The sequence below is a fragment of the Prionailurus bengalensis genome, chromosome B2 (genome assembly GCF_016509475.1).
Source record: "Prionailurus bengalensis isolate Pbe53 chromosome B2, Fcat_Pben_1.1_paternal_pri, whole genome shotgun sequence".
NCBI lineage: Eukaryota > Metazoa > Chordata > Mammalia > Carnivora > Felidae > Prionailurus > Prionailurus bengalensis.
The window spans coordinates 33033271-33046204 of NC_057349.1; the positions used below are offsets into that span (position 1 = coordinate 33033271).

The window sequence follows — 12934 nt, forward strand, 5'->3', positions numbered from 1 at the left end:
TCCTCCTTCATCTTTCTTGTTTTAGAGAAAGAGAGACAGAGCATGAGCAGCAGAGAGAATCAGAGGGAAAGAGAGAGAATCCCAAGCAGGCTTCACGCTCAGAGTGAGGTCTGATGCAGGGCTTGATCCCATGACCGTGAGATCACAACCAGAGCCAAAATCAAGAGTCATTTGCTCAACTGATTGAGCCACTCAGGCGCCCCACCGCCATGACTACTCCCTTAAAACCTTCCATCTTCCCTGGTTGCTGGCTTCCTGAATAAAGCAACCTTTCCTTTCACACGGATCACTTGCCTCCCAAGTATTGATTGAGTGGCAAGCAGCAGAACCTGTTCTCTATCTGGTAACATCACCAGACCTATTAAACAAAGTGCCAGGAATTGTAGCCTGCTCTATAAGTCAAGAAAAGGAAATAAAAGACATTCATATCAGAAAAGTAGAAATGCTCTGTATACGGAGTGTATTAATGTCAACATTCTGGTTTGTGATATCATACTGAAGTTTTACAACATGTTGCCCTTGGGGGAACTGAGTAAAGGATACAGGAATATCTTTGCATTATTTCTTCCAACTGAAAGTTAACATACAATCATCTCAAAATGTTTAACTTTATTTATTTTTTTTTTTAATTTTTTTTTCAATGTTTATTTATTTTTGGGACAGAGAGAGACAGAGCATGAACGGGGGAGGGGCAGAGAGAGAGGGAGACACAGAATCGGAAGCAGGCTCCAGGCTCTGAGCCATCAGCCCAGAGCCTGACGCGGGGCTCGAACTCACGGACCGTGAGATTGTGACCTGGCTGAAGTCGGACGCTTAACCGACTGCGCCACCCAGGCGCCCCACAAAATGTTTAACTTTAAAAAAAAATATGGATTGGGCCCAAGTTCCTTTTATTTATTTATATTTTATTTTAAAAGTATTTTTAAATGTTTATTTATTTTGAGAGAGTGAGAGCGAGCATGAGTGGGAGGGGGTAGAGTGAGAAGAGAGAGAGAATCTTAAGTAGGCTCCACGCTGTCAGTGCAGAGCCCATCATGGGGCTTGATCTCACCAACCGTAAGATCATGACCCGAGCCAAAGCCAAGAGTTCGTTGCTTAACCAACTGAGCCACCAGGGTACCCTCTTTTATTTTTATATGCCTTTGCATTCTTAGCATTGCAGGTAAAGATAAACACATTAATATTATTCGTTAGACTATGAATTCTCCTATTCCACTGTCCCTAGAGGGGCCATATTTTTTTTTTTAGAGCATGAGTTTTTCCTTTCAACAAAAACAATTCATTCACCAGGCATGATGAATTGTTCAACAAGGATTCTGAGTTTCTGAGCTTGGGGAGGCTTTGTTTTACATAGCTGATGTCAGATATCCAATCAGCTGCTAGGGTTCTCCAGGAAAAGAAGTACAAAATGCAAGAAATTGCCTCAAGGCCGCTGCAGCTGGCAGGTGAATTGGGAGGGAGTGATAATGGTCAATAATCCTGGCAAGAAAGTTCTTCCATAGGATCTATTGGTTCCTGGAATGTTTTCAGTTGAAAGGTGGGCAGAGGGACAAATAATGATAGACTGTGCAGTCCTGCTGGAGGGATTTGGGTAGTAGAACCCAGGGTGAGGATTATTTGCTTCCCTTTTAAAAAGGTAATTTTGAGGGGTGCCTGGGTGGCTCAGTCGGTTAAGCGGCCGACTTCGGCTCAGGTCATGATCTCTCGGTCCGTGAGTTCAAGCCCCGCGTCGGGCTCTGTGCTGACAGCTCGGAGCCTGGAGCCTGTTTCGGGTGCTGTGTCTCCCTCTCTCTCTGACCTTACCCCATTCATGCTCTGTCTCTCTCTGCCTCAAAAATGAATAAACGTAAAAAAAAAAAAAAAAGTAATTTGGGGGCACCTGGGTGGCTCAGTCGGTTGAGCGTCTTACCACTCTGCTCCTGAGTTGGAGACCCGCGTGGGACTCTGTGCTGACAGCTCAGAGCCTAGAGCCTGCTTCGGATTCTGTTGTCTCCCTCTCTTTCTGCCCCTTCCCCACTCATGTTCTGTCTGTCTCTCTCAGGAATAAACTTTTTTTTTAAAAGGTAATTTGGGGGAACTTCTAGGGAAAATTGAATTTATTACAAGGTACACATAGGAATACACGAATTTTGTTGGTTATTTTAAAAATTTAACATTTATATAGTTGACCATGCTTAAACTATCTCTGGAATCAGGCAACAATTGTATTATGTGCACGTATTAGGTGCATACATTACCTATTCACAAATATGAATAGCTGGCCGGATTTCCTGTAAGCCTGTCTCAGAGAGTATTTTACCAGGATTTTGCTCTAAGATTTAAGTCCAGAAAACTGCCATCTTTTCATCTTTGCCACCGGTTCTACAGGTGTCCCCCAGCATATGGGTTACACTTGTAAATGCATGAACGAAATAGAGTGGAAATAGCAACTAGATTGAGAGGAAGAACACTTGGGTTCTAGTCCTGAGTCTCACTAAGTAGTTGTGGCTGTGGGCAAGCTTTTTCGTCTATTTTCCTGGGCTTCAGTTCCTTACGTGTTGGGTAAACACTTGCCTATTGGTTAGCCAGGGAGAGATTAAGAGGAGCACCAAGATAGACGGTGACACGGCGCCCCCTTCTCAGTTCTTTAGCACAAAGCAGCAGACCGCGGTGGTTCTAAGGGTCCGTGACGTTCTTGAGACTATTCGTCACTCCTCAGTCCGATTCCTGGAGTGGCGTTAGTTGGTGCTCAACCAATAAAGAATGACCGTATGAAGGAAGTGAACGAGAAATGGGCCAGGGGCTGCGCAATTATCTGGCGAATTCCTGCCAAAAATCACAAACATGCCGCCTTTTCCCTTATGTTTCAAAGCAATTGCCGGAGTGTGAACCTTGTATAGTTCGGAGGCGAAACCTTCCAGTGGCTGACCGCAGGGCAGACAGGGAGAGAGTACGGAGCTAGCTCTCCCACCCGTCGCTGCGCGTGCGCGCGCTCGCCCCGCCCCTCACCACGCGCCAGCCCCGCCCCTCGTCACGCGCGCCCCTCTCGCAGCGCGCGCCTCCGGCCGCTGCGAGCCGGGCTAGCAGCGCGCGGTCTTCGCGTCGCTCCCCGCTGGCTACCGCGGCGCCGCGCGGGTGGGTGGGATCGTGGCGGAGCTCCCGGCGCCGGGGCAGGGGCGGGAGAGCGCCATGGCGGCGGCTGTGGCGGCGGCATCCGGTCCCCGCGCCGCGGCGAGTTGAGGGGCCGCCTCTTCACGACTGAGGAGGCCACAGCTGCCCGCCTGCCTTCCACGCGGGCCGCGGCTCCGGCATGGCCGGGATCATTAAGAAGCAGATCCTGAAGCACCTGTCCCGGTGAGAGCGCCAGCGCCGGTCCCCAGCCGTCCCGGGGCCCTTCCTAACCTCCTTCGACCCTCCTCCCGTACCCCCTGCTTCGGGCCAGTCTCCCTCTCTTCAGCCCGAGCCGGGACTCCGTGGCGGCCCTCGCCTCAACTCGAGCTGGACAGCCTCCGGCCCGCTCCGCTGGCCCCGACCGTTGTCACCACTCTTCTTCCCTCGCCCTGGGCCCTCCAGTGCTGGGCGCTCCTGCCCTCGGGGGGCACTCCAGGCTCTCCCCTCCACTCTTGCAGCCTCCGTATCCCTCCTGGCCGGCCGCCCCCGCACTCAGTTCCCACACAGCCGAACAGGTCACCCCGTCCTCGCTTGCACGTCCCCCAGACACTCAGACCGTCCCCTCCGAGGCCCCCAGGGATGCCACCCTTTCCTGTCCGACCCTGCCTTTTCCTCTCCCCTTTGGTTCCTCTGCCCGCCTCCTCACCGGCCCCACCAACCCTTCCACCGCTTCCTCTCTCTCTCCTTCCTGGTACTAGGTCCAGACTAGACCCTTTATCCTCCGGCCTCTTCTAAATAACCGTGACCCCTAGTCCTTCATAATCCATTTTCCGCTCGGATTTCCAACTCCGACACTGGTTTCTTCCTTCCTAGAAGCTCCCAGCTCCTCCACTTCTTTGGCTGACCCTGTTGCATCACCCCTGGAAAGGATATAATCCCTGCACCCGGGGCCATTCCCTTGATCTCTTTTCTCCCTCCTTTGCTTCTCTTCTCATTACACAAACCAAATGGATAAAGGTGATGAGAGTTGGGCATAAAGTTTCAACAACCTTCCCTTTAAGATGTGAAGGATTTTTGACAGCCTGTGAAATGAACTAACAAAGTCCACTTCTTTGCAGCCATTTATTAAGCAATGTTATGTCCCTCAGTAATTTGGGGGGGGGGAGGCTGGTGTCCGGCAAAACAGTTTCCAGTAACTGGGTAACTGCTGACTCCTGTGTTACCGTTGCAGGTTGTCACAACCGGTATGTGCAAAAATTGGAAGCCTTTCACTTAGTTTTCTCTTCTTATTCCAAGGCAGGATTTGGGAATGCCTTAATACTTTTTTTTTTTTAATTTTTTTTTTAACGTTTTATTTATTTTTGAGACAGAGAGAGACAGAGCATGAACGGGGGAGGGGCAGAGAGAGAGGGAGACACAGAATCGGAAGCAGGCTCCAGGCTCCGAGCCATCAGCGCAGAGCCCGACGCGGGGCTCGAACTCACGGACCGTGAGATCGTGACCTGAGCTGAAGTCGGCCGCTTAACCGACTGCGCCACCCAGGTGCCCCGGCCTTAATACTTTTAACCAGCCTTTGTATCTCAAGGGGAGACTGATTCAAGCCTTGTCCACACTGATCAGTGGTTTTCAGGAGGTGGGATTAGGGGGGTGTCGCTAGTCAACCGGGGGCACAGGGGCCTTGGACCAATGTACCTTTCCTGGTCTTTTCACTGGATTGATGAGTGGTATGGTGAGAAGCTTTTGCTGCCGCTGCATCCCCCTTTCTGGCTGATACTCTGGCTTATTTACTGTTCTTTGATTTTAGACTTTAGTAATTAGATTCAGATACATCTGTTAGCTAATCACCATGTTGTAAAAGTAAAAGCGGATTGGAGGCTGGGACTGGAAAGTGCCTTTGGACCCTTTACTCAGATTAGTTTTCTAATATGTTATTTTTCAGGTAGCATTCATCTGGGATGTTCCATGAGTTTGGTTGTTATGTATAAAGATTTAAAAGTGGGACTAATGGGGGCACCTGGCTGGCTCAATGGATAGAGGATCTGACTCTTGATCTCAGGGTCCTGAGTCACTTAAAAAAAAGGTAGGACTAGGGGCACTGGGTGGTTCAGTCTGTTGAGGGTCCTTCTTTGGCTCAGGTCATGATCTCGCGGTTCATGAGTTCGAGCCCCACCTCCGGCTCTGTGCTGACAGCTCAGAGCCTGGAGCCTGCTTCAAATCCTGTGTCTCCCTCTCTTTCTGCCCCTCCCCCACTGGTGTGCGCGCTCTCTCTCGCTCTCAAAAATAAACATTAAAAAAAAAGGTAGGACTAATGAATGTGAGTGGTACAGAAAATTTAACTAAAGGAAAACTATTCATTTAAATAAACATAGAACCAGAGAATTTTAGGATTTAGAGATGATCTCACCCAACATAGCCTCGTGTTTAAGAGCCCAGGCTCTTTCTGGTTTACTTTCTTCAACTGTAAAATGAAGACAATAATTGTATCTAACTCACAGGGTTATTGTGAGGGTTACATGAATAAATATATGTAGACTTAGCACAGTGCCTAGCACATAGTAAGTGCTCAGTTAAACATGGGCTGTAGTTATTTTGGGGGCCATGACTTGGCTGACAATTTGATATAAGCCATAGACTTCTCCAGAAAAATACACATATGCAAACAGGTAATTTTTATATAAATTCTGGGGGAGAGTTATTAACCCTCAAAGCACATGCCTGAATCTTTCAAGGCATCCTGGAACTAGGTGAATAACCCCTGACTAGTTAGTTTCACTCTCCTCATTTTATGGCTGAGGAAACTAAAGCCCAGAGAGGATAAGCAACTTGCCCAAGCTGCAATGGAAGGTAAAGTAATGGAATAGAATCCAGCTTAGTGCACACATATTCTGTGTACTCTCTATGAATATAAAGTTTTTAAAGAAAAAATTTAATACTATACACTGACTTATTCAGTGGATCCTTGGAGATGAACAAAGTATCTCTTTTAGATGAGGTAGGAGTAGGTATGACAGACATTGGGAGAAATTTCTGGGTTCCTCAGTGTTGTGCGGTTGATAGGGAAGAGGAAGAGAAGGTTATTTGGGTCTGCAATATCAGGGCTCCAGGAAAAGGTGGTAGGACATGGGTCTATTTGAGGGACAGATCAGACTCCTTGGGCCTTTGGCCTAATCATGTATGACATTTGTGTCTTTGTATGGTCTCTACGATACCTGCAGAGGCTGGCCTGCCTGGAGGGAAGCCACAGCTTCTGTGGCTTGCCATATTTCATGGAGAAAGAGAAGAGAAGGTATACTGAGTTACCTCAGTATGTTAAATAAATATTTGTAGGTGTTTAATAATTACTTGTGGATGATGACAGTGCCACTTGACCTGGAGGAGAGTGTCTTAACAGCAGGAAGAATATTTCAGTGACTCTCTCTCATGTTTAATTTTGGTCATGAAGTATAAGATATTAAAGTGTTTTGTTAGAATGCATCCTTCTTATCAGTAGAGTATTTTGGTAAACAAGATTTGAGAGAAGTGGTCATCAAGATGTTTTTGTTAAGTGCCAGCTCTAGGCCTGGCCCTGATCTGGTCACTGGGGATTCAGCAGGGAAGAAATGTAAATATCTTTTAAGGGCTTTAACCTATGGTTTGGATGACTGCTGTGTAATACAAATAGTTTCAATGTGCAGTATTCATTTAAATTGACCCAGGAGGAGACCTTTACTTAGAAACAAAAGTAATCATTAAAAAAAATCCAAAATTGATTTTTCACTAAATTAGATTATTTTTGTTTTAGCTCACCTTAGCTAATGTCCTTTTGTAAGAAATGTGATTGATTGTCAAGTAAGTCAAGGGACTGTGGCTTGTGGAAAGAGCATGGGACTCTGGAGCCAGAGAAGCCTGATTCACCTTCCAGCTCTGCCCTTTTGAATGGGTCAGCCTTTCTGAGCCCTAGTTTTCTTATCTGTGAAAGATGAGAATAATGAAGAATACTAAGTACCTAGCACATTGTTTTGAAGATTGGGGATAAAGTATTTATTATAGGGCCCAGCATATAAGTAGGGTTTAATAAAGAGTAGCTATTATAACATGACCAGAGAAGTTAGGAATACCTCCGTAGTATGGGTGACAGCAACCCACTTGACTGGCTCTTTTAGAAACCTACCAGAAGTCTTAATTATTTACTCTAAATAGCTGCAAGAAATGTGACCCCAAGTGACAGAGAGAAGGCTGATAGGCATGATAAGTATTTTAAAAACAAGTATTAATGAAATCCAGAGGCATACAAGATTTCAGAGTCCTCTTGGAGAATAAGAGACCCTACTGTGAGCTCAGCCCTCTTAGTTCGTGATCAGTGCCTCCCCTTGTTATTACTCATCATCCTGAGGAGATCATTGTGGCCAAACCCCAGTGGACAGTGGGGAGCTGCAGGCTCAGAGAAACTGACTGCTGGCCCAGGGTCTGTTTAGGTGAAGATTTATAGGAGTAGTTTTAACTCCCGGGTCATGCCCCTTTTTACTAAACTTTACTTATTATTGCCTTCATTTCCTAAATAATTATTTTGTTCATTTTCTTTTCTTTTTCGCATGTGCACAGAGCAAGTGGGAAAGGGGCAGAGGGTGAGTGACAGAATCTTAAGCAGGCTCCGCACCCAGTGTGGAGCCCGATACATGGCTGAGACAAAAGTAATCACGATGAGTGGGACGCCTGGGTGGCTCAGTCGGTGAAGCCTCTGCCTTCGGCTCAGGTCATGATCTCACAGTTCGTGAGATTGAGCCCCACGTCGGGTTCTGTGCTAACAGCTCAGAGCCTGGGGCCTGCTTCAGATTCTGTGTCTCCCTTTCTCTCTGCCCCTCCCCCACTCATATTCTGTCTGTCTCTCTGTCTCTCAAAAATAAACATTAAAAAAAAATTAAAAAGTAATCATGACTGTGAGATCATGACCTGAGCCCAAATCAGGAGTCAGACACTTAACTAACTGAGCCAGTCAGGTGCCCTGTGCATTTTCTAGTAATAGTCAAATCTTATATGTCTTTGTTTCCCTTCTTCATTTTCTTATGTTGCTTCAGAATAAAGCATTTTTTTTTTTTTACTTAGCAAATACTTAATGATAATAACCAACTGTATAAATAAGTCTTATGATGATGTAATTCTCAGACTAACCCTATGTGGTAGTTATTAGGCCTATTTTATAGATGAAGAAATGAGGCACAGGGAGGTTAAGGAACTTGCCCAAAATCATAACTAGTAAGTGATGGAACTGAGATTCAAATGTAGGCGTTCTGATTCTCTTTACTGTTAGGCTACTATAAGCTTCCCATCTTCTGAATATTTCAAATTGAGTATACTCTTGTCATCAGCATCCATATGAAGAAACAATATTACCAGCACCTAAGAAGCCTCCTTGTGTCTTCTGTCATTATCTCTACCAAAGAGTAACCACTGTCCTGATTTCTAACAATATAGATTCTACCTGTTTTTGTATTTTATATAAATGGTATCATATAATATATATGCTTCTATGTCTGATTTCTTTAGCTCAATGTTATTTTGTGAGATTAATCAAATTGTAGACTCTGCATTTTCACTGCTGTGTGGCATTCTATTATGTGAATATACCTCAATTTATTGATATGTTTTACTATTGATGGACATTTGGTTAGCTTCCCAGTTTGGGCTATAATGAACAGTGCTGGTAGAAACATTCTAGTATATGTCTTTTGGTGAGCAAATGTACACATATCTATTGGGTATATGCATAAGAGTGGAATTTCTGGGTTGTGGGATATGCATATGATAAATTTTAATAGATGTTTTTAAACAGTTTTCCAAAGTGGCTGTACCAATTTCCATTTCCACTGGAAGTGTTTGAGAGTTCTGGATGGTCTGCACCTTTGTCAACACTTGGTATTTTTCGTCTTTTTCATTTTAGCCATTTTGGTGGATATGTTTTGAAATTTTTTTTTTTTTACACTTCATTGTGGTAAACCAGATGGCTACTTTATATTTGCCTCTCTTTAGTTTTTAAATTCTGATCTATTTGTAAATTTTAGTCACAAGCAAATGTCAGAACATCGAAAACATAAGATCTTTTTGGAGAAATGTTCAAATTAGGCAGGTTAAATAAAAATAATTAGGGTAATTTATAACTACCACCCCATAAAATTTCTTACTTGGAATGGTGTCTTGTGTCTTAAAAAGTAGCATTTAAAAGTAATAAAAATTTCAAAGCCATATGGTTGTATGTGTCTGACACACAATAGCTTAATGTATGGTTCACAAATCATGAAATTACCTGCTTTGAAAAATTGATTGAGACGCATGTCAGTGTAGCAGAAAGAATCAGGACTTTGGATTCCAGAAGGTGGCCGCACATTTTGACTCTGCTGCTTATAAGCTGTGTGTTCAGCAAGTCTTTCAGCTTCTTGAAGCTCAGTTTCCTTATCTGTGAAATGGGAGACAGTAATGCACAGTGTGATTTTGAGGATTAGAAGTAATTTATAAAAATGCCTGGTCCTGAAAAAGTATCCAATAAATAGTGACTATTACTATTTATCTAGAAGTTGAGCAATCTCAAGAGAGATTGCTATTAGTTTCTTTATTTTCTTTCTTTCTTTTTTTTTTTTTAAGTTTATTTGAGAGAGCATGCAAGTAGGACAGGGGCAGAGAGAGAGAAAGAGAGACTATCCCAGGCAGTCAGTTCAGAGCTTAGCTAACACTGTCAGTTCAGAGACTAGCTCGGGGCTTGAATCCACAAACCGTGAGATCTTGACCTGATCCGAAATCAAGAGTCAGATGCTTGACTGACTGAGCCCAACATCTTTAAGGTTGTGCCTAACATATCTAAGGGATTAGACATTTGGGGGGCACCTGGGTGGCTCAGTTGGTTAAACGTCCAGCTTCAGATGCTCTTTGTATCAGTGCTTAAGGAGAGGAGAGAACAGGGGCTATTCCTGTCTATCGCTTTTTGGTTTTTTTTTTTGTTGTTGTTGTTTTTAATATCAAGGCATACTATGAAGAAGAAACTTTGACCTCAGCATGGATGAAATAGCAGAAATATATACATGGAGTTGGGTCCAGTGAATTTACTTATACATAATCTAAGAACATAGCACAATCATATATTGTATTCTTAGAGTGAAAAAAATCAGAGGTCATTTAGCTCTCACCTAATATAGAACCTGGTTGGATAATAAATCTGTAAGTATGGCTTTAATCATTGAAAGAAAAAAAAGATTCTTTTCATCACAGCTCAATTCTCTACACACACTGGAGTGTGTCTTCCTTGATGGCAGGGATAGTGGTCCATTGTCTGCCTTGAAAACCAGAGAGTTTGAAGATGCTTTGAGTGGGTGCAGAAGATGTGTGGAATGGGAATGCATGGCTAGAATGCAGGGAACCTTAAACTTGGGGAGTAGGGATAGTGGTGGTGGGGAGACAAGGGGTCAAGGAAATCCAGTATTGTTAAGAGACCTTTTATCGTTGTGTGATGAGGCAAGTACTTGCTACTGATGTTGACTTATTAGTATCAGATACTGTAGAACATTTTCCAGTATTTATAAGCAGTAGAATCAATCAGTATCTATATAGTAAAGCAGAAAACAAGTATAAAATATTATAGGTTAGAATTTAGGTAAAGGGTATGTAGTTTGTACCTTCTTGCTACAAAAATAAGGACTAGATGTATCATAAATATTTGTTGGATTGACATTGTTTTATGTGCCTACAGCAATGATCATTTTACATATATACTTAATCTGTATAGTCCATTGGTCATGTGTAGCTTGGATGTTAGCCCATTGTTTAAGAAAATTAGAACAGTGGTGCATCTAGTGTCTCAGTCAGTTAAGTATTTGACTCTTGGTTTTGGCTCAGGTCATGATCTCACAGTTTGTGAGTTTGAGCCCTGCATTGAGCTCCGTGCTGTCAGTGTGGAGCCTGCTTGGGATTCTCTCTCTATTCTTCTCTCTCTGGCCCTCCCTGCTTGTGCACTCTGTCTCTTCTTTATAGTTAAATAAATAAATAAACTTTAAAAAAAGAGGGGTGCCTGGGTGGTTCAGTCAGTTAAGCGTCCGACTTTGGCTCAGGTCATGATCTTACGGTTCATGGTTCGAGCCCCACATTGGGCTCTGTGCTGACAGCTCTGAGCCTGGAGCCTGCTTTGGATTCTGTGTCTCCCACTCTCTCTGCCCCTCCCCCACTCATGCTCTGTCTTCCTCTCAAAAATAAATGAACATTAAAAAAATTTAAAAAAAAATTGGAACATTGATGGTGAGAGGTTAGTATATGTAAGTCTCTGACTTATGGAATGATATATTCTCAAATTTTATTTCTAAGTTTGGAATTGGGAGTGTGTAGTTTAGTAGAAATATTGTATTGAGTGTTGAATAGGTTCTCAGGTTAGCCCACAAAACCCATAGTGGGTTAACTACATATAAACTCAGTAGATGGGAGTTTTGGGTCTTGGTTGTTAAGGAACCATTTGAAGGAGGAGTGGAGATGAAATAGAAGAAAAAAGTTTTTTCTCTCCCAATCCTTGGAGTAAAATCTTTTAGGTCATTGAGATCGCAGCAAGGACTTTTTATGGTTGTGATTTAGGAGTGTGACCAGCATTTAGTGGGCTAGAGATGCTGAGATCATGCAGAATAATGTCACACAAAGAAGCATTGTCCTTTGTCCTTTTGAATTTTGAGTATTTGTTAGACGTTTACATAGGTGAGTTGCCCGTTTATATAAACATAGAGTCTAACTCTGTTGTAATAAACACAAAATATTGTACAACTTTAAACTACAGTGAATGTTCTAGATTGCACCTACCATGGGGGGAGTTTTGTTTTTTTTTTTTTGATGTTTATTCACTTTTGAGAGAAAAAGAGAGACACAGCATGAGCTGGGGAGGGGCAGAGAGGACTCAAACTCACAAACCCATGAGATCATGACCTGAGCCAAAGTCGGATGCTTAACAGACTGAGCCACCCAGGTACTCCGGGAAGATTGTTTCAAACTTTACCAAGTGTTTGTCATTATTTTAGAAAATGTCACTCTTGGCAGTGCCACTCATGGAATTGAGTCTGTCAGGGTTGAGAATCGCTAACTTAGACTAAATTCTGAAACAGCTGAAGTTTGCTCTTGATACGCTCTCTCTTCTCTTGATGTCTCTTTCCCACCTCCTCATGCACCCCATTGCTCTAATTCTGCCCTCAGCCCTCCACTACCATACCGCCCTCCCAAGCCTGCATGCCTTCCTCCTCTCACTTTCGCACCAAAATTCCCAGTTCTTTAGGATATGTGATTTCAGCTAAGTCAGGGGTGAATGTAGAGAACATATTTTGGAGAAGGAATGCTACTCTAATTAGACGAATTCTAATTCAGAGGGTCAGCTTCATACAGGGTCACACAGGGTCCGCTTTCACACAGGGTCAGCTTCCCTAAGTTCCTCTTACTTTCATAGCTTTTGAATCCACAAATACTCTTAAAAGTTCCCAATTTGTTTTTTATTTTCCAAAAATGGTTTCCATGGCAGTGGGGGAGGAGCAGGGGTCTGGGCAGCTGTTTGTGGCATGTGTGTGTCTTTAGAGAGTTGGAGAGTTCTAAAATCTAGAAAATCCAGAAAAGGATAGGCTAAGTTCATTGAAGCTGAGTGCCTCCAGCTCTGTGGTCTAGTGCTTTCCCAGGCAGAGCTGAAAACATGCATTTCTCTTTTCTTAGATAAATCTGTTTTCCTTTTCTTCTCCTCTTTCCTTCTTTCTCTCTCTCTTTGAAATCTGTGTGTTTTTTAAATTCATGTTAAAGAAAGGGCTGCAGTTCAGGAATACAGTTCATTTGAGAAAATGTCTTAACAGAGGTTGATTTCTCTCAT

General features: G+C 43.5%; 1 protein-coding gene across 1 annotated transcript in view; it reads left to right on the forward strand.

The window, feature by feature from the left end:
- The first annotated feature begins 2960 nt into the window (after positions 1-2960).
- Positions 2961-12934, forward strand: part of UHRF1BP1 (UHRF1 binding protein 1) — a 72255-nt gene continuing 62281 nt past the window's right edge. The window contains exon 1 of the mRNA XM_043591217.1: positions 2961-3333. Coding sequence (XP_043447152.1) covers positions 3290-3333 — 44 coding nt within the window. The 5' untranslated portion in view covers positions 2961-3289. The remainder of the gene's footprint in view (positions 3334-12934) is intronic.